Genomic DNA, 24156 nt, shown 5'->3' on the forward strand with positions numbered 1-24156 from the left:
TTTGATAAAAAGTAGTTATAAGTCTTAATCATGCAGATTGATAGAAGAAAAATACTAAGATCTAATCAGGCAATAAACCTTGAAAAAAACTACAGATGCTCGTGTCACCAAGTTTTTTTAATTCAATCATGCTTTCCTATATTTCTATTTTGATGGTACCCACTCTTTATGCTTCTCCATGGCGTATTTCATTAGCCAGGACTAAGGAAACAGAAGAAAGGAGTATCAGAGGATTCTTTGGCTCTATCTAGAACAGCACAGCTCTTCTACACAGGCCAGTACTGGAGAACTACTTGACTGACACATCTCATATGGATGGAAACCAGTTAACAAAGCAGCATCAAGATTTAACATGCTGTTATGAAAAGAGTCTCTTACATAATTTGTTTACATATAAAATTGAGTGAATGTAAACATGCAATTTTAGAGAAATATTGCCACCAGTTTTCAGCAGCATGGCAAACATTTCTGACTTGTATGTAAATTAAAAAGCAATTCTTAAGTCTTTAATTATTGTCTTCTGCAACACTGTAAAGTCTTCCTTCATTTCACATTGTAAAATTGATTGCAATACATTACTTCCAGTACTGCAGAAGTACAGGAGAACCCTATATAGGAGAACTGCACGCAGGTTATTTCAGTATTGTTATAAAACCATAGCTCTTGGCACTGACTTTGCATCCCCATGATAATTTTGCCTAAATTACCCTGCCTTAACTTGCTTACAAATGCAGAATACCTGACATTGGGTAGGGAGACTGATTAACATCAAACTTTCATTTAGTTAGGCTTCTACAATTGTACTGAAAAACAATTTCAAATGGCCCAGAAAGGAGAAATCTGTCCATAGGTAGTATGGAAAATTATTCAAACACTGAATGGGGAGAACACAGCATAAGCATTCTTCTTCCTTCTAGTACAACCAAGGAAGTACCACCCAGATTTTATAATTTTTGCTTAAAAATTTATTGGACTGTTTTGGTTTAACCCAAGCCAGCAATCAGCCCCACACAGCCGCTCACTCAATCCTTCCCAGTGGGATGGGGGAAAGAATCAGAAGAGTAAAAGTTAAAAAACTTGTGGGTTGAGAAAAAGACAGTTTAGTAGGTAAAGCAAAAGCTGCACACACAAGCAAAGCAAAACAAGGAATTCCTTTACTACTTCCCATCAAGCAGGCAAGTATTCAGCCATCTCCAGGAAAGCAGGGCTCCATCATGTGCAATGGTTAGTTGAAGACAAATGCTGTCACTCTGATCGTCCCCCCGTCCCCCCTTTCCTCTTCATCTGTCCATCACCCTGTGCTCTGCCCAATTTACATGTTTTTTAAAATACCACTGCTGCTTTTTAAGCTGCAAGTGCCTCCTGGGAGAGAAGTTACCAACCCTATGATTCTATACAGAATTACAATTATTATGGTATAAAATATTACGAAGAATGAGGATTCCTTTATGATGATTATTACTACATATATACTCTTGGCCAACATAAAAGTTATATCCCTGGATGGCTTTTCCATTTTTGGAGATGGGTTCTTAGCAAAAACATTCCAAGCATGTACATGCACATCCCTTCCTTTGAACAGCTTTAGGACTCCGGTCAATGTGACCAGGAGTTGACAGGGGCTGAATTCTCAGGGGATCTCGCTCCTTGCCAGGTTGCTCTCCTTAGCCATGTCTTGTTTTCAGGAGACTCTAGTGCCTGCCCTCTCTGGAAGAAAAGGTTGCAGACATGTACTGGTTATTAGGTACCAAAGAGTCAACACTTGAAAGATCTGAAGTTTTTCTCTGCAGAGGGGGTATTCAGAATACAGCTTACATCAGCTATTGGACAAACCTGCAGGAAGCTAGGCTCCATGAGTCCTAGAGTCATGGAATAACTGCTTTGTAAAGAAAAATGATTGCTACTTTAAACACTAGTTTCAGACACCAAAACTAAGAGGAGAATGAAAATGGACCTAGAATTCCATGAATTCACATGGCTGTGCTATACAAATGAAGAAAATGTGATTCGCAAAAATACAGTGAAGGTTATACGAAGAGTAATAGATGTGAAATAATGAGAAGGTGCCTATGAGGTATTAGGGTATTTTGTTTTTAACTGGCAGATATTTTAGCTTAACGTGAATTTGAAATTAAACACAGCTATGTCTACGACAAAGTTGTGAACCAAGTGAGAAACTGGCAACCATACATCAAAGCGTTAACTACCTTTAACTTGAACCCAAACAAGGTTTGTAACTTCAAGGTCCTGCACAGTCGAGAGAATTCAGTTATGAATTGGAAAAAAGCACTAGTAGTCCCTCATGTTTACAGGAACTAAGTAAATAATAAAAAAAACAAACAAAAGAGCAGTCTCACTACAAACAGTGAACGTCCATCAAACTTGTTTGCCTTTGTTTGGTAGGACTTCTGCAACCACTGATAATATGCTCAAGTATTTGAACAGAATTATTTTATTCCAAAAGACCTCAAGCAAACTTTATTCATTTCACTACAAACTCATCACATCTCAGTAGTCAAAGTTTGATATCAAAGTTCGACCGCAGTAACTCTATCCAAGAGTTTTGTTTTAGTCACACAGTGGAAGTGTCTTCTTTGTGCCCCTGGGATGCCTTTAGAAAGCTCTAACTCTCTATTCAGACATCAGCACATATGCAGAAGCGTTCATACAACTTTTTTTTTTCTAAAAAAAGCAAAACATCTTTACATTGTAACTACACCTCAAGCAAGCTATTTTTTTTTTGCTTAAATTACAGTCATTCATTAGCTTCATAGTCACAGCTAAAAAGACAGCACTATGTAGATTAGCATGACGTAGCTTCTGTTTCACAGCAGGCAGAAATTTGAACTTCACTACAAATAGTTTTTAAATACTTAGTAGAAAATTGCTCATACATTTCAGCACCTGATACAACAAACCAGCAACTTTGGATTTCATCCTATGTCAAAAATGGCTTAAAAAGAATAAAGCATAATTTCTTTAATAGCAATATAGATTCTGCTCAGCATTTACACAGTGTTCATGTGAGGGTTTTAATTTATGTAACGTATTTTAAAATTTGGAGCAGTCAGGCCAAGTCATTCCTCTCCATCAGTCTTCACTCTGCACATGAGTTGAAGTACTTTTATTTTATGACATCTCCATCCAAAAGTCTGGAAGGCTGTCAGGAGGAACGCATGATAAAATCCCTTATAATTCATGTGAACCTTTACGTATTAAAATAAACCCTAGAATATTTCACATATGAAATGTGAAACTTTAACAAGGCTCAAAACCAAACGGAAACTAGTGCTAACACACAATACTTGGTATTTTCAAATCCCCCTTGAGCTATCCTCAAGACAAGACAACTCATCAAAAAAAGAAAAGTTGGGCTTAAGATTAAAAAAAAATATTCAAGTGGAAAAAAGGTATTTTGCAGAGAATAAATCTTCCTTGGTGAAAAAAACAAGTCACAAAATAGGCTATTTGTTGTATAAAATAGGTGATTCATAATATCATGATGCTGTTTGTGTATTTTTTGAACATGCAAATGGTTTATTTTTAATTGCTTACTACCATCAATATGAAATTGAAAAAAGGCCAGCAGGCCTCGAGCTATCAGTGGCTTGTTGCCAAGAGTATGTACCAATGACAGTTTTAATAAGATTGACTATCTAACTATAGACATTACATGCATAAGAGCACTACCTTCACATTAAAAAAGGCTTTGCCGATGCGTGTTATCATTCAGTAGGACGGTAAGCATTCATTTAAACTACTTGTATATGAAATACAATAAACACTTAGACCATGCTACAAAAACAACTTTAAAAAAGCTGTGTTAAGCTTTCAATGACTACTCACATACTGAACTACATACGCTCAATAGGCAATCTAACCTTCAATAAAACTGAGCTCTATAGAGCTGAAATAGCAATGTAATAATGAGCAGTTACAAACAAAAAGGCCACATTAGTCTTCCATACAATATAATATATGTATATAGACTTCCATTATATTTGATATATTTCATCTGTAATGAATACACAGCAAACCCAAGGATCATCTAGGTGCCATGATTATTGTTACAAAACTCAGGAAGAAGGCAGATACAAGCAGCTATAAGTTAGACAGTAGGACCATCTGGGGAAGAAGAAAGAGGTTAGTGTATTTCCACAGTGGGGAAACAGCAAAAAAAAAAGACACCAGTCAGCAAGAGCAGGAAGACTGAACACACCACAGCAACACTGCCTACTTGAAAATGTGCAGAAAAAAAAAAAAAAGAGGTGCAGGTGAAAAGTGGGACAGTGTAATAGGTTTTGATGGCAGTAACATGAATTGAGACTCCCACCCAATTCCTCTACTCCTATACAAGGGGAGGAATAAGAGGCTGCTGGTTACAACAAATTCCAAGTCAATGCAGAGTATGTATAAACTGTATTGACTTTGAAGGGAAACACAAATTATTAAGATGACAATGGCATAGGTGGTGACAATACAGCAACATCAGTTAGTGCAGATCAGTTAAAATGAGGCACAAATTCACATTAAGAGGCCTCCTTACTCTCTGCTCATAAAATAATGTTGTCTGAAGTTCATTAAGCTACAATTAAGTGTTATAATGCTACACACATTAACAAGATTACAGAGAAAACAAACAGAGTAATTGACAGAATGTCCTACTCAAAAGCCAGCTGCAGAGCTAGTTGTTAGAAAAAAGCAGAGACAGACAGCCAAACCACAGATTCATCAACAGAAGAGCCAGGAAAGTTTTTGTCTACAAAGCAAACAGTATCCCATGGCATACACAGTCAAGCTTTCACATGAGAGCATCTTCCATGACCTCTGTATAGTGCAGACCTTTTAATTTTACCTGGTTGTTTTTGAAGGACCCCAGTACATTACATTGATTATCTGTCAGAACAACATGGTCTTTCTCTAACATCAGGAGATAATGGTATTTCTTTTGGTAATTGGCTCTAGTGATTCAATCATGTTCTAACCTTGTGTCTGATTTCAAACTTTATTTTTTCTTGACTTCTGATGCTATGTACTGTTTCCTCCCTAAGCCTTTTTGCAGTAGATTATGAAGTTCCTTAGTATATGACTTTTGCTCTCATACCTAGCAAAAGCACCTACCCCCTACATTTTTCAGTTACCTTCTCCCTCCAGTTTTTCCAACAGCTTTCCAAAAGTGTGCTCAGGAAAACTGCACATATTCTGGTACTGACTGCTCCGGAACCAAATAAAAACAATGTTTCATCCAGCTACTTTTGCTCATGCACGTAAGCTATTTTGGTAGAGTTTCACAGTTGCAGCTAGCACTTAGGCTGGTTATTAGCAAGCTGTTTTCCCAGTGCATCCTCTACTCCTGCCTCAGCAATTTTTGTAGCTCAGCAAATGGCTGCACCTTATCCAGCAGTACATTACCATGCTAAATACAGTAATAAATGACTACGCTAGAGTAGTGCGACAAAGCCTCTAGAGCTTAAGATGCATCATTGGGCAGGAAAAAAAAAAGCCTCTGATTTAGCTCTACCACGGGCATTTTCTGTCATAGCCTCTTCTAGTAGAAGAAAGGCAACTAACCCTCTGCCAGTTCAGCATGAGCCCTGCAGCTTTTGTCTAAGCAGGATCAGTCTGTATTAGCAGATACTGACACTCTCTGACAAAGTTAACTCCTGTCATCTAGTATAGTAATAAGACAAAGTGTTAAATGTAAAGTAACATTTACATTTTGAAGGAATGTCTGGCAGGAAGAATGTACAATAAAAAAATTTCAGAGGCATAACTGAAACCAAGCCTCTTCTGTATCTAGGCAATCTACAGGTGATAACACCATTCTCCCTTCAGAGAAAATTTCAATTCAAGAATCTTTCTTGCATCACTAGCCTTCCAGACTAAGTATTTTGTAACAAATTCGCTCTGTTATGATACAGTATAGGTAACCTATTTTGTCTAAAAGGACTGGAAAAATAGACATTCAACATCACAGCACATTTCATGTTGTTGGCTTTTGAAGTGTCAAATGATTTGTAATGAGGAAGTTTGTTATTCTGCATTGATCTTCACTATTTCACATTTACATAATTCTAATTCCCAAAGATGCTTGAGACAAACTGCAGATGTAAGGCTGTTCAAGAATTACAGCACTTTGAAATTCAGATGAACACACCCAGACATTCATTACATGAATCTCTTGAAAGTTGCCATGCCTACGCTAAAACAGCCAAAACACATTTAAAGGAGCTTCTCAGTTCCTCATCTATAGCCTAGTACTTTAATGTAACTCAAAGCAGGCACAAGTTCACATCCCAGCACCTTTACATAAGTCATGCCAGTTCAGGAGCTGTTTCATATGTAGTTTTCTCAAACATCGCTAGCACAGTAAATAGCTGCAGACAAAAGACACCTTTTGCCATTCAGCCCGCATTTAGAAAGTCTCGGTGACAGTGAAGCAAAGAATACATTCAAGCATTATGCTGAATATTTTTTACCTATTTAAAATTTAAGTGTTATGAATATAAACTTGTTTTGATGAATTAATTTAATACATATTTGTGTGTTTGCCTACAAGCCATTCTTGGATTACGTATCTTAACAAGGAAAATTTTTAAGGGTACAGTGGTATGACTGTTAAGAAAAGTACTTATTCAGCTTTTAACATCATCATATGGTTTCCTTCACTCAAATGTTTTTCTAAACATTCATATGAATTCCTTACTGAAGCAATCGTGTATTACTGACATCCATCCTGGTCATGTATTAGAAGTTTACTGATCCAACGCCCTTGAACTATATTAAGTATCTTATTTGTTTTAACTATTTTAATTTAACCTTCACTCCTAGATTTAAGTTTCCTAGATTTTAAAGTTTTGCTCTAGATTTAAGTTTGCACTCCTAATTCACCTAACAATGTAACAAATCTGAATAGCCCTTTCAGGCTTTTGGGGAGAAGACTGGTAAAACACAGCTATATCAAAGCACGTGCCTATTCTTTCCATGCATATATACCATCTGTCTGCTACGGTGATAGTCCATTCATGAAGTTGAATGCAGCTCTAGCAGTGCTAAAAGACTCAGAGGAGCACAGATCAGTCTCCAGAAACACAGAAGCAATATCCTACCTGCACATTCCTCCTGAGGTGCAGATCTCCCTGCAGTTGTGGACAGTCACTGACCACGGAATGCCTTTATCCTACACATCCCTTGGAGCAAGAAGAGCAGCTCCGCAGGCATAAGAAAACTTCAGTCCAGTAGGACAAAGAGAATCAGCTTCTTAAATACGAAATTATCCATTAAAACAAAATTTCCAGGCAGCTATGGGCAACACCATCTGCTCTCCTCTGTCAACAACCAGTATGTAAGCTTCAGTGAGACCCAAACAATGGAATACTCGATTTTCCCCCCGCCATGATTCTCAAAAGCAAAAAGCACACTGTGCTACTAATGCAAATGGCTAGTTAAGTATCTTTAAAGGATGATGTGCCTACTAAATTACTGATGTAAGAACATTAATTTACAAAACTTTGATTAGCATGCATAATCCACGATGCAAGGTCAAGTTAACCAGTTTAAGCTACTTAAAAGCGTTATTTCAGTGTTCTCTTATACCTGCAACCTTACAGCACCACTGCCTACCCTCTCCTGGGGTGCAGTAGTTTCACACAGGCAAAAATCACTATGGCTATTACATAAATAAGCAAAGAACATAGGACACCTTACATGTTTTTTTTTTCTTCCCAGCCTATTAAAAAAGGGGCTAGAAAAAGCATGAAATGTAAAAAACAATCACCCCTAGGAACAGGAAACAGAGCACCTAACATAATTATAACATGTATCTACAAACAGCAACCAACCTCCTACTGGAACATCACCTTTTCAAAACTAGATTTGCCTATCAATTGATGGCACAGAAATGAGATAGCATTTAATGTAGCAGAACATGGAATAGTAAAGTTTAAGTTAACAGACAACCCTATCAGCTAGCTGAATACACGAATCTGCAGATGAAAATATGCATTTTTATATGGGTGTTGCACTCCAAGGTCATAAGAGTGTAAAAATAAGATCATTATGAAGTGTAACAAGCTGATACTGATGAGCTTCATTTGTATGCAATAACAGAAACTTAGCATCTAGTTTATATCTTCAACCCAAACTGTTTTTCACATCATTAGGGAGCCAGAAGACACCAAGAAAAAAAGCCCACAGTAGTATCCCCTCCCCCTCCCATATTTACTTTGGCACAAACATGATATTTCTGTCCTTGACTGTCAGCTCTTCTTTTAATATTACTCACACTTTGGTTTATTTTCCCAAGCAGCATTACTTTGCTTTAAAGACATATCACACACATCATATGTTTGTAGTTTATTTCTTATATTGCCATATGACGTTATGCTTTATATATGCCACATGCCAGAAGCTATCCTAACTTGAGCTAGTTCATAACTCTAATATTTAAACTTCTCTGTAATTTTTCACACCCAACATTTACTTTCATAGCTGTTTGCTTCCTAGCTTATAACTACAGCTTTTCAGTGCTTATCTTCCATGACAAGGATTCAAAACTATCATTCCTATGAAGGTAGTTAATTTAGAAAGCAGACTAGAATTTGTCACAGCCCATCAATAGTTATTAGAACACTATGGTGTATAGTCAATCCTTGAGCAAACTGTCTGCTGTGCATCATTGGCAAACGTATGAGTGATTTAATGGCTTGGTTTTGGTCACTGAAACAGAATGCTTTCTAAACTGTTTCCACCCATGAAGTACTTCAGCAGCTCTACAGGTCTCAGCATTCAAAAGCCATGCAAGGAACTTAAGCAGGTTGAGACTTGCTCTCAAGACTGGTCTAACAGCTACTGAAAGATGCTTGATCTAGGATCCACAAGCTACAACTGAAATGGAAAGAGCCGCTTCCTTCAGCCTTTTCAAATAGTGGAAAAGGGCACTTCTAGCCATCCAGCCTGCAATCATAGAAATAATCACAGAATGATCGAGATTTGGACCTCTGGAGGCTGTGTAGTCCTCTTGCTCAAAAGCAGGGTCATCTACAACAGGTTACTTAGGACCTTGCCCAGTCCAATGTGGGTTTGAATATCTCCAAGGGCAAAGAGATTCCACACCCCAGTGTGTCTGCTGGAGAGCCCACAACTAGATGCAGCACTCCAGATGGGTCCAACCAGTGTTAAGTAGAGGGGCTGGATCACCGCCTGGGGGTGATGCTCATCCCAGTGTACCCCAGAGAGCTGTTGAGTCCTCTTTGCCACAAGAGCACACTGCTGGGTCACGTTTCACTTGTCCACTGGCCTCCCCTCTGGCTGGTGGACAAGATGGGCAAAAACCCCATCTCTTTTCAGGTTCCTACTTAAGGTGTAGAGCCTACCCAGTGGTAACAATATTGTCTTGATATATAAAAAAATTAAAAAAAATCAGGTAATAGACATGAGCCAGTTCACTATACAGCAATGTGCTTCTGAACCCTGCAGTGGTAGGGAAATTTATCAAAGTTACAGTTCAGACTACAGTAAACAAAGATTACTTTGGATGAGATAATACAATGCTATTTTGTAATGTCTACAGCAAAATTACATTATTCAGCATTAGAGAATATTTCAGTGCTCATATCCTTCAGCAAGAAAGGCACAAAGAGAAAAGTTGTCTTATTAAACCAGCAAAACCACAAATTCTGTATAGCTATCAAGTCTTAGTATCTTACCATTGTAAAAACTCTTCACAATGAGTATCACCTTACAGCAAGAAAGACTGAGTACAATGTTGAGAGACCGAGGGAAGCTTATCCTCCTTTAGCCTAAGTGTAAACTTTCATGTTGAGTAAAATGCATAATTTTAGCAAACTAGAAGAAATATGGCCTCAGTGCATTCAACATGTGCAACTAAGTTCGGTGTTATTCAAGTTACTTTGATGTTATGCAAATAAAAATACTTAGGCTTGAAGGCAGAAGTCAAATAACCTTATTTAAAACTTGGGTTTTTTTTTTTAAACACACAAGTTTATATTCAGCAAACAGAATTAAAAGCTTGAAGGCTTCAGAAGCCCAACACTTCATACCACATGGTCTTGCAGTGTACCATGACAGACTTCCATGCTCATGTCTAAACCAAAGCTGAGCATTAATCAGACATAGTAGAACTTTCTACGAAAGTGAAAAATATTTCCATAGTGCTTTTTCAGCAGACCTAGTAGGTATGGTAACACAATGATTAAACAGGAGGTGAGCTCCTGCTCAAAACAGAGGGAAACATCTACCAGAAGTGTAAGAGCTGCTGACCATTCACCTGCAATTATCCCAGAATAATTGTCTATTTTTTTTTGATTTACATGCATGGGCTACAGCAGCCCCCTCAGTGAATTTCTTCAAAACTAGTTTCTATTAATAGTTTGTAACCCACTTCCCCTCTCCCCTCCATTCAACCTTTACTTGTTGTGTCCTTTTTGGTATTTCCTGCAATCACTGCTGGTGATCAGACTGGTAAGGCAGCAAACAAGTAACAGCGACATGTGACATGTAACAGATATGCTCGTTGTGCAAGACAAAGAACAGGTACACACGCTGTCATTTGACACCAGTAATAAACTCTCTTCCCCTCAACTAGCTTGGAGAGATGTTTTCAACTATGCCACCTAAGAAAGGCAAAGTATGTAAGTCACATAATACAACTCAACTTTCAGTATCTTGATCTTTACAGGGGAAAGATTTTAACCAGAAGAGTTGCATACCTTCTGGAATCAGGAATATCAAAAGAATGTAAGATTCAAGAATCACTGAGGATCAAATAGCAAATGCTACCTTAAATTAGCAGAACAACATTCTTCTAAATAAACAGCAAATTCTTAAAGAATCAGTTTTAATGTCCTTGTGGCTGTCAGAGAACCACTGTATAGATTCATTGTTCTGGATAAAAAAGCTACACCAAGGTGCTTATGAAGTGTTTGGAGATTGTGCAACTACAAGACAGAAGCAAAACCAACTAGACAGTCAGTGAAAAGTAAAGTGACAACCACAGAATTGACAAAATGAGCAGATCAGCAAAAAATTTCTAGGGACCATGCAAAATATAATGGCTACTAAAAACCCAAACTGCATCAATTTTTATGTTCCAAAGTATAAGTCAGTTTTCCTCTCGGTGCATTACACAGGAGGATGATACAATAAAACAGTTGTTCCTGCAATCAGCATATGCTACTCTGCTCAGTCTGGCCACCTACACATATCACCTAAGTGTGGCTAGACAGATGGGAAGCTCCACCAACTGCTTCATCAGCAGTCTGAAGGCCTCTAACAATAAATTTTGTATTACATCTGAGAATTAGACTAAGTTTTAATAGGGCAAGGAGTTTATCTAGGAGCATTTAATTTGTGACTAAAAGTTATGCATTCAATTTTGACTTATACATTAAAGTACAATTTATGTCAAGTAAGGAGAACAAACTCAGGCCTAAGAAGATTAACAGATCAACATTAGTAATAAAGGCACACTAATACATAAAATGGCTGCTCCAGGGCTAAAACAGCTTGTTCTTATTTGCCAACTTCCTGTTTACTAATGTTTTCTTAGTAAGATAGTGCACGTTGCTACCAACCTCGATACCGCTTTGTCTTGCTAGTTTTACAGCTGTATTGTAGTAGCCACAGCGTAAAAGATGTTCCACCATCATACGATCCATACGTTTCTTCTTCCACATGTTTGCAGCAGCTGGCTGGTCACTACTATGTTCTTTCAGATGTTCAATCCTACGTTTGCAGAGTTTTGCACTTTCATCTTCAGCCTGGATTGATTCAACTGCCTAAAAAGTAAAAATTAACAGGGACAAATAAGAGCTATACATTTTCAATTTTCTTTTAAAGTAAAATACAGTAAGAATTGTTTGTAAGCATTCTTTACATATTATACAGTTATTCATAATAGCATTTCTTTCATTTAGAAAGACATCTCTTATGGCACTGCATAAGCTTCAGCGTGGCTGGTCCAGTTATAAGATATTCTTGCATATAAATAAGTTTTGACTTATTTAACATTGTGAGTATATACATTTTTCTGCTTAATGTGCAGTTAGTCCAAAATCAGCAATGTATCAACTACAGCAGCAACTGCTGTAATGGTCTGCAATGTTTGCAGTTGTGAATGTTTGCAGTTATTGGGTCCAAACAGCTGAAAATCATGAATTTCCACCTCTAACCTATGCACAGCTTCTTCCTCGAGCAGCTGTCCTACTGAATTAGTTCTGAGGAGCGACGCACAGTAAACCCACATTACTTCCAATACACTGGAGCCATTTCAATCAGTCATGCAATAATGAAAATTATATAAACATTTGGCCTCTTGGCACCTTTGAGTCAAGGATTTTTAGAGTAGTTTTTAAAAAATTATCAGCTTTGTTAAACTGGTATTATCTTACTTACCTCTGCTACTCTGGAAACATGGATCTACCATTAGGAGCCTTACTTAGGAAACTAAATTTGCCCAGAGCAAGGAGAATTACTTTTTTTTTAAACCAACATACTGGCATGCCCAGTACAAAACACACACTCTAAAATATCTCCACAACATTTTTTTTTAATAAAAAACAAACACTCAGGTCATACTTATTTTACCAGGCAATTTTACAGATGTATCATAATTCAAAGCTAGCTGACTCAGGATACAGCACATGACAGTTGTGGGTCATGCCAGGTCACAGAACACAGGGAAGCTTGCAGTACTTTTATATGCTTGCTAAGGTAAAAGCAAACCAGAAGATGGAGGCTTACTATCTCTCCCATCTGAGGTATATCACTAGTGATGCAATTTCAGGTTGGATTGCCTTACTTGTGGTGATTTTAAACTTGCTGGCTTGTGTTTGCGTGAGGGCACAGCTACAGCAACAAGGAAGTCCATGCAGGTTTGCCAACCAAGCACAGACGAAACAACCTGGATGGCTTTTGACCGCCCACATTGCACTCCATGCTGGCACAGCTACCTGCCCAGCACTCAAGCTATTCAGGCTACAGGATCATCCTTTGATAACAGTTCCAGCTCTGGAAGCACGGGTTGGTTCTAATTGCTTTTACAGATAGATGCTCATTTACAGACTTCTTCTTGAAGGATCAATATTTGAAAAGCAAAGTGAAATAAATGAAATCTTCTGCAAGAAAAGCCTACCAAGCATTTGCCCCAGGTAAGCCTGACTTTGATCTGGCCCTTGATACAAAGTCAAGTATCTAAAACCCTAGTCACTACACCAGATAGTCTTCTGCTAAAACTCATGTAAACATCTAGTCTGAGTTATTTTATTACTGAAGTTTGAGTTACTTCTATTACTGAACTGATCTTGATTTTGTAATATATGGTTTGGAGATCAGTATTTGAAGTTATAAACTGAGTCTTTTCCTATTCAGCAAGCAAACACCAACTCAAGCCAAAACTCACTTTCACTTGTTAGATGTCTGCAGTATTATCAGATGTGAAGTCAACCTCAAGAATCACTCTGAATACAACTAGGAGAATTCAAGGCAGCCAGGCACAAAGGTGGAGTCCTCTCTCATTCCAGAGGACTCTCCTTATATGGTTTTGTATCTGGACTTACATAGCTCTTGCTGTTTTTTTGATCCTTCTAGTGCATTCAGAAAGGCTACAGATCCTTTTCAAAAACCCTCTGAAGCAAGTCTATCAGGACTTGCCCTGCTGGACATTAATAGAACTTGAGGGAAGAAGCATATTAAACAGCGTACAAAAGGGAAAACAGAAAAAACTAGGTTTCCCTCAGATCGTTTTCAGAACCCAAGAAGCCCGCTGTGTTGAAAAGCTCTTTTTTAAGAGCAAGTAAGGTGTTAAATAAAGGAACCACCTAATTCTATTATGGCCATCTCAGCAGTTCATCAGATCCTTGTCTAAACACAGGAGGAAACAGAGATCCCACCACATGGGTCCAAAGGGCCTAAAGAAAACAACCATTTTGCTTGGGGCAGAGATTACAGAGAAGACAGTTGGAGTTGATGGTTTGGAGCAGAAACAAGATCTTTGTATTTCAAAAGGCTTTTACAGTTAAACAGATTTTTTTGCCTTTTGTTCTTTCTGAGCAGCTATAACATTCCCCATAGTCTTTCAAGCAGTCAAAAACAAATGAGCAATTACACTAAAATGGAGCCTTGCACCCAAAACATTCAGCAATGGCTTCCGACACACCCCCACAGTCAGCAAAGATTTAACAAGTAAATAACTTACTCCTCCACATCATTACTATACACCTACAAGCAAAATCGAATACCTCTTTCAGAAATAGCAGTAATTTCTTTCTGTAAGTAACAGAGCAGTGAAGAAAACATATCCTTCAAGACCTCTTTAAGTCTCACAAACCAAAGATGAAAACAGCAATTAGATTTATGAAGTCTTCTGCAGATCAGCTTTTCAACACCTAGCTAACCTGTTCAAGCAGAAAACCCCAAATCAACATACATGACAGTGTTATTTTCATGTTACAAACCTCCGAGGTATTTTGACGCTTCACTTAATATAGTCTCAAGATTTATATCTGTTGGTTATTTCATTTAAGTTTTAATGAAATGACTCTGCTACCATTTGTTTTGTCTATTTATTTTTGGAGAAGCACTGCTCTAAAGACAGGCGACAGAGCTATTTTCATTTTTCTGCAAGATTTGTTTCAAGTAAGTGTTCTGATGAGTCTCAGGATGAGTAATATTTCCATCCAAAATAAGGATGGCTTATACTAGATAGTTTATGTTTTTAGCTCATTCTTCTTAGAAAGATGTGGTAAAGGCACGAAAATTTGGCTGTATTTCATACAAGCATTCAAGCTTAACAGCTACAAGCAGGTCATCCTGCTAAACTTTGTTTAAAATGCTTTTACTGATATTCCCTAGGAACCTTCCAACCTGCAAGGTTACTGTTTATAAAAAAATTCAAGTAACAAACCAAGACCTTCTTCTGCCAGGAAGCCTCAACACTGCATACAACTACTCCCCCTGGGATTTAAATATTTTTCAGACTCGCGCTCTACCTGTTTTCCCCCCCTCAAGTGATCAATTAAAGCAACTGCACAAACCTTTCCATTAGACAAGCAGGAATTGACACAAATCAACCCATTTTGCTGCTATTTCTTTTCCGGGGGTAGAGAAATTCCTTTTCAGAACTATAAATACTTATTAATTTTACCTCTCAATGCAGGTCATACTTAGTTGGAACATGAAGTCATATTTCATAAGAGCAGGGAAGCAAGATACAGTAAGTTTTGGTGTTTTTTATATGCATTCTAAAGCTTTTGTTTACAGTGCCAGTAATACCTATATCTGGAAAATAAAATTCAAGCAAAGAGCACTGCAGAAAACTACTGTTGACTTTGCAGAGACAAAGCAATCACAAAGTATAACACCACTTACCTTTCGTTTCAGAACACTGAGTTTTTCAACTACTCCATCCAGGAGACTAACAACTGAATCCACAGCAGGGCAACTGCTCAGCGTCTTCTCCAGCTCTGCCACAACCATTGTTACGTGGCTAGTCTCTCGATCAATGTTTTTCTGTGCAGCTCGAAACCGTTTGTTCAGCGTTTCATATGGCACCTAAATGAGAAATATGAAGTCATTAGAACTTCTATACTGAAAAAGTCATGTCTTCTAGAGTTTAAAGAGAAAAAGGAAAAATTTCTTCACTGAAAGAGTGGTCAGACATTGGAACAGGCTACCCAGGGAGGTGGGTGAGTCACCATCCCTGGAGGTGTTCAAGAAACGTGTAGATGTGGTGCTTAGGGACATGGTTTAGTGAGTTAGGTGGTGTTGGGTTGGACTTGATGATCCTTGAGGTCTTTTCCAACCTTAATGATTCTATGATGATTTTATCTGATGCAGTCAGATGACCACCACCTAGGCTCCAGGAGACTAGAGGTCATTAACTGAACTTGACTTCTCATATCAAAGCCCTTACTTAAGCCCTCTCAGCAGGGAACTAACACACTCCCAAGATTATGAAAAAAATAGTGACAGCAAATAAAAGCTGGTAGATTTTTTTCTGACACCAATCTCACCTATCCTGCTTTCACAGAAACCAAAGACAAGTATGTATCCAAAAAAAAGGAAAGCTAAAAGGAAGAGATCATCCTTCAGAACACGGCTTTTTAGGATTACATTTCCTTCCCTCAGGAGTTCACAGAAGAAGAGGAAGTAACCTTTGAGAAAGCATGTGTAATGCTACTAGTATATTGGCTATTGAAAAAAATCATACCTAGTACACCAAGAGTTATTCAGGAAATCTAACAGGTCTCCTTTTTAATATTAATTCCAGTAAGACTGTAATGAATGCTAAGAGAATCTCCATGTAAGTTTTCTTTTGGTGAAAAAAACCTTACACTCTGTGACTAAGTCTGTCAAATTCCTCTAATGCTTCATTCCTCAGCTTAACCAGTCTTGAAGGTCTCCTGTCCTGCTTGTCCCATGCCTTTATGGGACAGCCACACCAAAACTGCTACTGATGGCCATTAAGAACATATACATGGGAGTAGCTTACAGCCTACTCAAATTTTAGGGTATTGAATAATTTGGGGAAAGCTTACAGTAAATGTTAAGCTGCTCCCATCATGTAGCTTCCACTACCATGACAGCATATGCAATTTAGAGAGGAAGTTCTATTACTTCATGGAAACAGGAATTTTAGAATTAAAAACATTCCACTGTTATACAATTAGTCTGTAGCTTTTATCTTGAAAAAAATCCGTAAGAAGTTCTTTCATGTAGTTATGGTAATCTTGATTGCTTTTCCATTAATCAAAGACAATTTTGCTAGCAATCAGATTACACACATTAAAGGTATAACAGGAAACATAAATCAGTGTTCTGTTTGGTACATATCACGCATATGTTTGATTACAAATCTTTAAGTATATCACTTCTAATCAATTATATCAAGTTTGCCTCCATTTTCTTCCTTCTAATCATTTGCATGTAAGAAAGCATCCCCAGGGCCCACTCTCCTTCTGGGCTCTATTAGGGGAGAGGTTACTACATAACCATTGCAACTCACAATTAGAGAGGCACTGAGAAACACTTTACGTTCAGAATAAGGTAGATGAGCCAAAGTACTTGCTTTCCAAGACCTTGCATGACCTACAATAAGTTTTTATTTGTAGTAGAAGTATAACACAAGGACACTCCTGGTAAGATATGAAAGGGCGCCTCTTCCTCTCAGAAAGACTGAAATGATCTATTGAATGCTCTTTGGCATCTCAAACTAAGACCTGAACAAATGACAGAACAAGCATTTACCACAGGAAGTATCAGGCTAAAGCAATTCTTTTCCTTATCCATCCTCCCCTAAAATCCCAGCACTGCACTCCCCCCAAACTCAAATCACACAAAACATCACAATGAATAGGCTTCAAAACTTAATTGTCTATATCATCTTTTACTCCATCTTTAGCTCTTATTTCCCTTCTCCATTTCCACAAAAAAGATCAACGTTTTTAAAGCTCCATAGATAGAATGCATGTTTTGGGGGGCCATTATTTTGACATCTCACGCTTTTGAACATGGAAGCTTGTTTCCAAGACTTGATGACAGACAGCATTAAGACAACTTCTTCCCTTTTTCCCCTCCCTGCATTTTTTGTACTATTTTTGCTTACTATTAATTGAAAAATGTGTTTCCTTCAGTTACTTCCATCTACTGAATTTAATTTCTGCAACTACTCACTGATCAGCTTTCTATACCACACTGAAAAGCTGCATCAAGACTTTCAGAAGCTACTGTTGTTTGAGGTATCTGACTATAAAAACTGTTTTTGTTAAATTTTGAGCAGCCAGTTGAACTGAACACACAGACCCAGTCAGTGTGAAGAAAAAAAAAATATCTTAGTTTTAATCACTCTTTTTGCTAGCTTCTTATCTGCACACAAGAGCAATAACACTTCCCATTTCCCCTGCTCTGCCTCTTCAGTGTGCAAATTTCTGGCACAGTCTGTGTTCATATGACATTTAGAACAATTGGACTTTCAGTTTCAGCTGGCATCATTATATATCATTTATACTGTATCTAGGTGCAATAGGCTTTTGAATCTTGTTTTACCCATTTTTTTTTTTTTCCCTCCAAAAAAGGATCTGAATATCCTATGCAGAAGAGGCTAAGAGTTGAATTGTTTTACTATACACTCTGGAAGCAAATACAAACAGATACATTGGTAAACATAATTGTAGTGTATCATAACAAGTGAAATGGAGTAAAACCAAATAACCTGATCCAAGTATTTTCTTCATTTCAAGAGTTACTTCACTCTGGTTTTAGCCAGAAAACTCTGCTGTGCTATCCCAGAACACGCTCCAACAACCTCTAGCTGGGGAGACAAAACTTAGGAGAGGATCGTTCTGGGTCTAAAAGCTTGACCTGGTGGAAGAGGAGGAAGAACTGCCCTGAGAGCTGTACCTTGGCTGCTCGGTTGAGCGGAGGGAGTGGAAAACGGCAGAGTTAAGAATGTCAGAGGCAGTTTTTAAGCTTACACTTAGGAACTCAACTGTGGTGTTATCTGGCCTTCAGCCCAACACCATCCTCTTCTAGCCCGTGAATGCAAATAAGGTATATCCTTAAATATAGTGGTATTATATACTAAATATATTTCCATCAAAATAAACTCTTCAATAAGCCATTCATTTACTAAGTGATACCATTTTCTTGATTTTTTGGAATACATATTAAAACTAGAAAAACCAGCAAGTATTACATGCTTGCATACATTGTATCCTGGCAGTTAGCAAACTGTATATACTTCAAGTGTTTATTATCAGTCTGTAAAAAAATACTTAAAGAAACACAACTAATATCAAGCCAAACCAGTCAACCCTCTACACAGCATTCCACAATGCATATCTACCTTTGCTTTTACATTCATTATCAACATTTTAATGAGATTCTCAATTTTTCTCTTAAGTTTTTCTAAATGTATCTACATGCACACACTTACTACTCCAGCCATAACTTGAATATATAGAAACAGACTGCAATAAGTACTCTCACCTCAGCCCATGCTTTTCTTTACATGCTCAGAAAAAAATTGGCTTTAAAAAACATGCCAAGAGAACATACCATCTATAGCCTTTAACACTATAGAAAGCACAAAGCAAGTAATTTTCCCCTCATCAAAGTTCATTAATTACAGTGATCAAAGCTTAAAAAGCTCTGCTACCTCAATGGTATTTATGTTGGTGGGACTCAGACTACCAGACTGGATTTCTTATGCTGGTTTTGGCACCTTGAATTCCACTAAGCAACTTAATGGCACCTCAAGAACATGGAAATGTTTTACCCTTGATGCACACTTGCGGCTCCCATGACAGTCACTCACTCATTAAGCACCTGGGGTTTCCAAACAAAGTGAAGGCATACACTGTTGAAAGGCTCTCTGCTTGGGAGAAAGTCAGAGATAACAAAAGAAATACAAATTGGGGCAAGATCATCTTCGCAGAGGTGTTATAGTCCTCCAGCCATGATGGAGTAAAGCATGAGTCACAGCTAGAAATCCAGCACTCATTACCATCATGACCAATGTATACATCCACTTTATTCAACTAGAGTTCAAACTAATAAGCAACTGTAATTAGAAGGGCTTTACAGACAGATGAGCAGCATAATGAAGATAAAGAAAAGCATCTACAGAATTGTGTTTGTGACCTAGCAACAAAGCACAACAGAAAGTCTCAGTACTAAATGCCCTCTTTGTCTTTACCAGACAGGTCTTCTCCTAAGCCTTTCTGATCATGGATGAGCAAATGAGTTTAGGGCGAGAGGTACTACTCACATGAGAAGGCTAAAGCAACCTGGAGATACAAAAGTACATGGGACCAGAAGGGAGGGAGCTCACTGATGACACTGTAAAGCTGCTTTCATCTCTGAAATGTCATGGTGAACAAGGGAAGTTTTCAGTGACTGAAAGGGGCAACTTTCTTGCCTCTCTTCCAAAAAGAGAAGCTGGAAAACCATGGAGACTACAGACTGTCCTGCTTTATCTCCGTTCTTGTGAAAGTTACGGAAAAAAAAATTCAGATGGAAGCTATTTCCAAACTCATAAAGGTGACTGGGAATAGCCAGCCTAGATTTGCCGTAAGCAAATCAAGCCTGACAACACCGTTTGCGTGCAGTGACAAAACTACTACCTCTGAACGAGAGGAGCATACTGGCAGTCTTTCATGTTAAGTTTAACACAGTTTTTGACATGGTCTGCCACAGCCCTTATAGCCAAACTGGGGAGACCTGGACGGAATGGCTGGAATACAACACGGGTTAGGGACTGATTGTTCTGCCAGGCTCAAAGAATAATCATCGGTGGTTCAAAAAAATCTACCTGGTAGCCAATTACAAGTACTACTTGACTCCCAACCAATGTTATCAGCTCCAACATACGTCTTCTGCAACTATTTGCACTATGGAGCAGAACACACAATCAGAAAGCTCACAGAGGACAACAAACTGGTGGAACGCATGACGGAACCAGGTGGCAGAGCTGCCATTCAAAAGCAATGACAAGCTGGAGAAACACAGAGAACTTTATGAGACGCAATCAAGGCAAAAACCAGAGCCCTGCAACTGGCACAAAACCACCCCATCCATTAGCACAGGTGGTGGAATAACTAGCTGGGACCACTTCTGCAGAAAAAAAGATGTAGAGGTTCTGATGGACAGCAGGTTGGACATGAATCAGCAACAGACTAGTGGCAATGAAAGTTAACCACGTACCAGGCTGCATTAGCAAGGTTAAAGGCAGCGGGCTGAGAGGAATGATTATTCTTTACGCCCAGCACTCATGCAAACTCATCTGGAATACCAAATTCAGTTTTCAGGCCACTCCCTCCCCCCCACCCCAAAGAAGAGATGTTGACAAACTGGAAAGAGTCCAGAAGGCTGCCACCATTATGGTTAGCTGGTTGGAGGATACAAAATACAGAGAGAGGCTGAGAAGGGCAAGCTTTTTTCACTTGTAGAAGAGAAGGCTACAGGGAACTGGGAGCAGCACAATCTGATAGAAGTCTTCCACTACCTAAAGGTGAAGTTTATAGATAAGGGCTAGACAGACTTTTCTGAGAGTTACAGAGCAAAAAGGAAGGAGGCAGAGTTGACAGCTGGCAGCAAAGAAAATTCTAGCTGGACATAAGGAAAAAAAATATTTTAATCCAGAGGGTTGGTAAACACTGAAACAGCAACCCAGAAGGCTGGTGGAATCTCCATTCTTGGAAACTTTCAGAACTAGGCAGGACCCCGAGCAACTCAAATTAGCTTTTAAGTTAGCCTGGATTTGAGCAGAAGCCTGAATTACACTGTTTGCAGAGGTCCTTTCCTACCTTAATTTTATGAATTAATCTAGGAAGACACTGGATCACAGATCCCCATTGCTAACTCAGACATCAAATTCACCTCCATATGAAGATATGAATGGCTATACCAGGTGAGACCAAAAGGCCCTCTTCTATCACTCTCCCTTTTCTGGCAACATCCAGAAAGGGGATGGCACTTGGGAGGAGGGCGGAAGAAAAAAAAAATCCCAAATAATCTCATTTGGCTTCTTGAGCCAGAGGTGGGATTTTTATAGTAGAAACACCACAGGGTGTTTCACACCCATAAACTCTGCTGGTTGTTGTTGACCTGTACAGTTTTAGCATTGCAACATCCTGTGGTGAGACATTTCACAGCTTCGCTCATTGTGTGAGGAAACACTCCTTGGTTTTGACTTGTCAACTGCTAGCCCAATTTGAAACCCTTTTGTTATTTTGGAAGAAAAAATGGAACATTCACTGTCTTCTACGCCTCTTGTGTCTCTTGAGATTGAAAAGGCTCTTTCTAAACCTTTCTTTGAAAACAGCCATTCCATATCCCTAATGATTCTTGCCCTGCTGTAGACATTTTCCAGTTCTACTACATCCCTTTTCAGGATAAGGGAAGGGAGAAAATAAGAGTAACTCACACTACTTGAGATAAGAAACCATGGATTTTCATTGCTACATAATGAGGTCCTCCATTCTTATCTTCCCCAACACTTTTGTCCTACGTTTGTCAACTTTAACCTGATCATTCCCAGAAAACATTCACAACCTCAAGATCTTACTGAACAATGATGATAATTTACAACTTAGTAATTGCATATATAAGATTACAATTGTTTTTTCTTCCCACCATACCTAAAAACTGTTGGCTACTACATCTTGATATTTGTTTCTTATCTTGCCCAGTTACCTATGTACATAAGGACTTCTTTCTTTCAAGAGTTCCTGGTAAGGGATATTTTCAAAAAACATTCACTAACACAAATAAACTATTTTTTAAAAAAAAAAGAGGTGGTGGATTTATTGGACTTTCATGTTAAGTATCTTCACATGGCATGACATTCCTTTTTAAAAGTCACATTAACTGATGTACATTATTCCATATTTGATTAGTTCAGGATAGTATTTACGCATCAATAAGCCATTGGTGGGAAGGGAAAAAATCAACTATGTGTATTAATAATCTTACTAAAATTTTACTTATGAAAGTAGAAGTACTGAAATGAAGACTTCTACTTTGTCTTCCATAGCTATAAAAAAAAATCCTGAGACTACTTGACTACTTCAGGAAAAATGAGTTTACCACCATTTATCAGAGAACTTCCATATAATTAAGGGGAGGCCTGGACACAGGAGAAGGGGATTTTCCCTAAGCTACATCAGCTTTTTATGTAAGTGTTACATCCTGCTTTTCTACTCCTTTAGAGGTATAGGACTTCAGGCCAGAGTGCAACGGCTACTGTGCAAAACTTCAAATACCAGCCTGATGCTGACCACAAATTTTCCTAACTGGTACACAGTAGTACTGGAAGATTGAATTGCATGTTTCTTTCATAATAAAACTTGTGAAAAACATAAGCCTTTATCTTCCCACAAGTCTTTAGCCTTACCACTAGACCTTTAGCACACCAGTTCTGAAACTGATCTGGTCACGTCCTACAACACAGGCTAGATTCCTTCTTCACTTATGCAGATTCAAGCCTAAAGAACTCCAACTAAAAATGGAAACTAAAAGAAAATCTCTTTCAGACCACAACATTAATCAGAAAGAGTTTCTACCCCACAGTGACTGCATATAGGAAACTAGTTCAGATGTAGCAGAAAGAAAGTAAAAACCAGTCTGTATAGCTATAATTTAGTTGGAAATTACAGAGTATGAGTAACACTTAAAAAAAGTCATCACAATTGAAGGAAGAATTATCTGGTGGTGAAAGTAAGACCATTAGTGATTCCTCAGCCTCCAGTTAACATGAATTTTCAAAGGCTTATTTTCTAAAAACTGATTTTCACAGAAAACAGTATATACAATAGAAACAAGCATCTTTTATGTAGCTTTGCAATTCTGTAGAAGAACATCCGATCTCCTCCTGTATTCGGGAGAAAGAAGTTAATCACATCTAACTTGACAGCAGTACCAACTCACATGCAGAGAAGTTTTAACTATATATCCTGTTTTTACTGATGTCTGTGTGAATCATCCTTCTTTAACATCACAGTCTCATGGTTGAAAGCAGCTCCTTGCCACATAAAGTGTAGAATTTCTTAAACGCAAATTCATTCAAATTATCTGAATCATGGACAGGAGGAAATTTTAAACAGATTTTAAAAAAATCTTTTCAGGTACATGAAGTCTGATAACTAGTGTGAAGAAAAAAAAGTTTCAAGAAAAATAAAATAGGAGTCCTACCAGATTAGGTGGGAGGAACCATTACAGAACTATGCTCTCCTTTCAAGGGTCAGAAAAATGATGTGCTTCCTCTCCTCAACTGTGTTATCTTATAACACCTGAAAAGCACCAGAGATTTGTATGAATCTACAGGTCTCCAAGATAATTCAGTTGGTGACTTTGAGGTATAAATAAGCTTTTTCAAATGCCATATATTGTGTCCCTATCTGAAATTAAGCCTGAATACAGATAGGTAGGGAAAAGAAAATGAGAAGTGAAGTAATGAAACTTTCAAAAAAACAGAAGCATAGACAACTTAACTCTACTTTAAACAAGAGAAAAGAGGAAGTATAGGAATATGGAAGAAAAATTAAGCATCTCCTAAATAGTTTTAATAAACAAACTGTGTCAAGAGAAAAGGTAAACCCAGCAAGAAATACCTCTGAGCATTAAGTTGTTTCCTTGAGA

General features: G+C 38.1%; 1 protein-coding gene across 3 annotated transcripts in view; it reads right to left on the reverse strand.

Moving 5' to 3' along the window:
- MAEA (macrophage erythroblast attacher) overlaps positions 1-23807 on the reverse strand; it is a 41250-nt gene extending 17443 nt beyond the window's left edge. The window contains exons 1-3 of one of the 3 annotated variants that reach the window (XM_010078566.1): positions 23710-23807; positions 15388-15570; positions 11595-11798 (exon numbers count right to left, since the gene is read on the reverse strand). In XM_010078566.1, coding sequence (XP_010076868.1) covers positions 11595-11798; positions 15388-15495 — 312 coding nt within the window. In that variant the 5' untranslated portion in view covers positions 15496-15570; positions 23710-23807. Of the gene's footprint in view, positions 1-11594; positions 11799-15387; positions 15571-23709 lie in introns of those variants that run through there. The other 2 variants (XM_010078574.1, XM_010078581.1) reach the window with 2 other exon arrangements.
- Between the last annotated feature and the right edge of the window lie 349 nt (positions 23808-24156).

Source organism: Pterocles gutturalis, unplaced genomic scaffold (genome assembly GCF_000699245.1).
Source record: "Pterocles gutturalis isolate BGI_N339 unplaced genomic scaffold, ASM69924v1 scaffold5561, whole genome shotgun sequence".
Lineage (NCBI taxonomy): Eukaryota > Metazoa > Chordata > Aves > Pterocliformes > Pteroclidae > Pterocles > Pterocles gutturalis.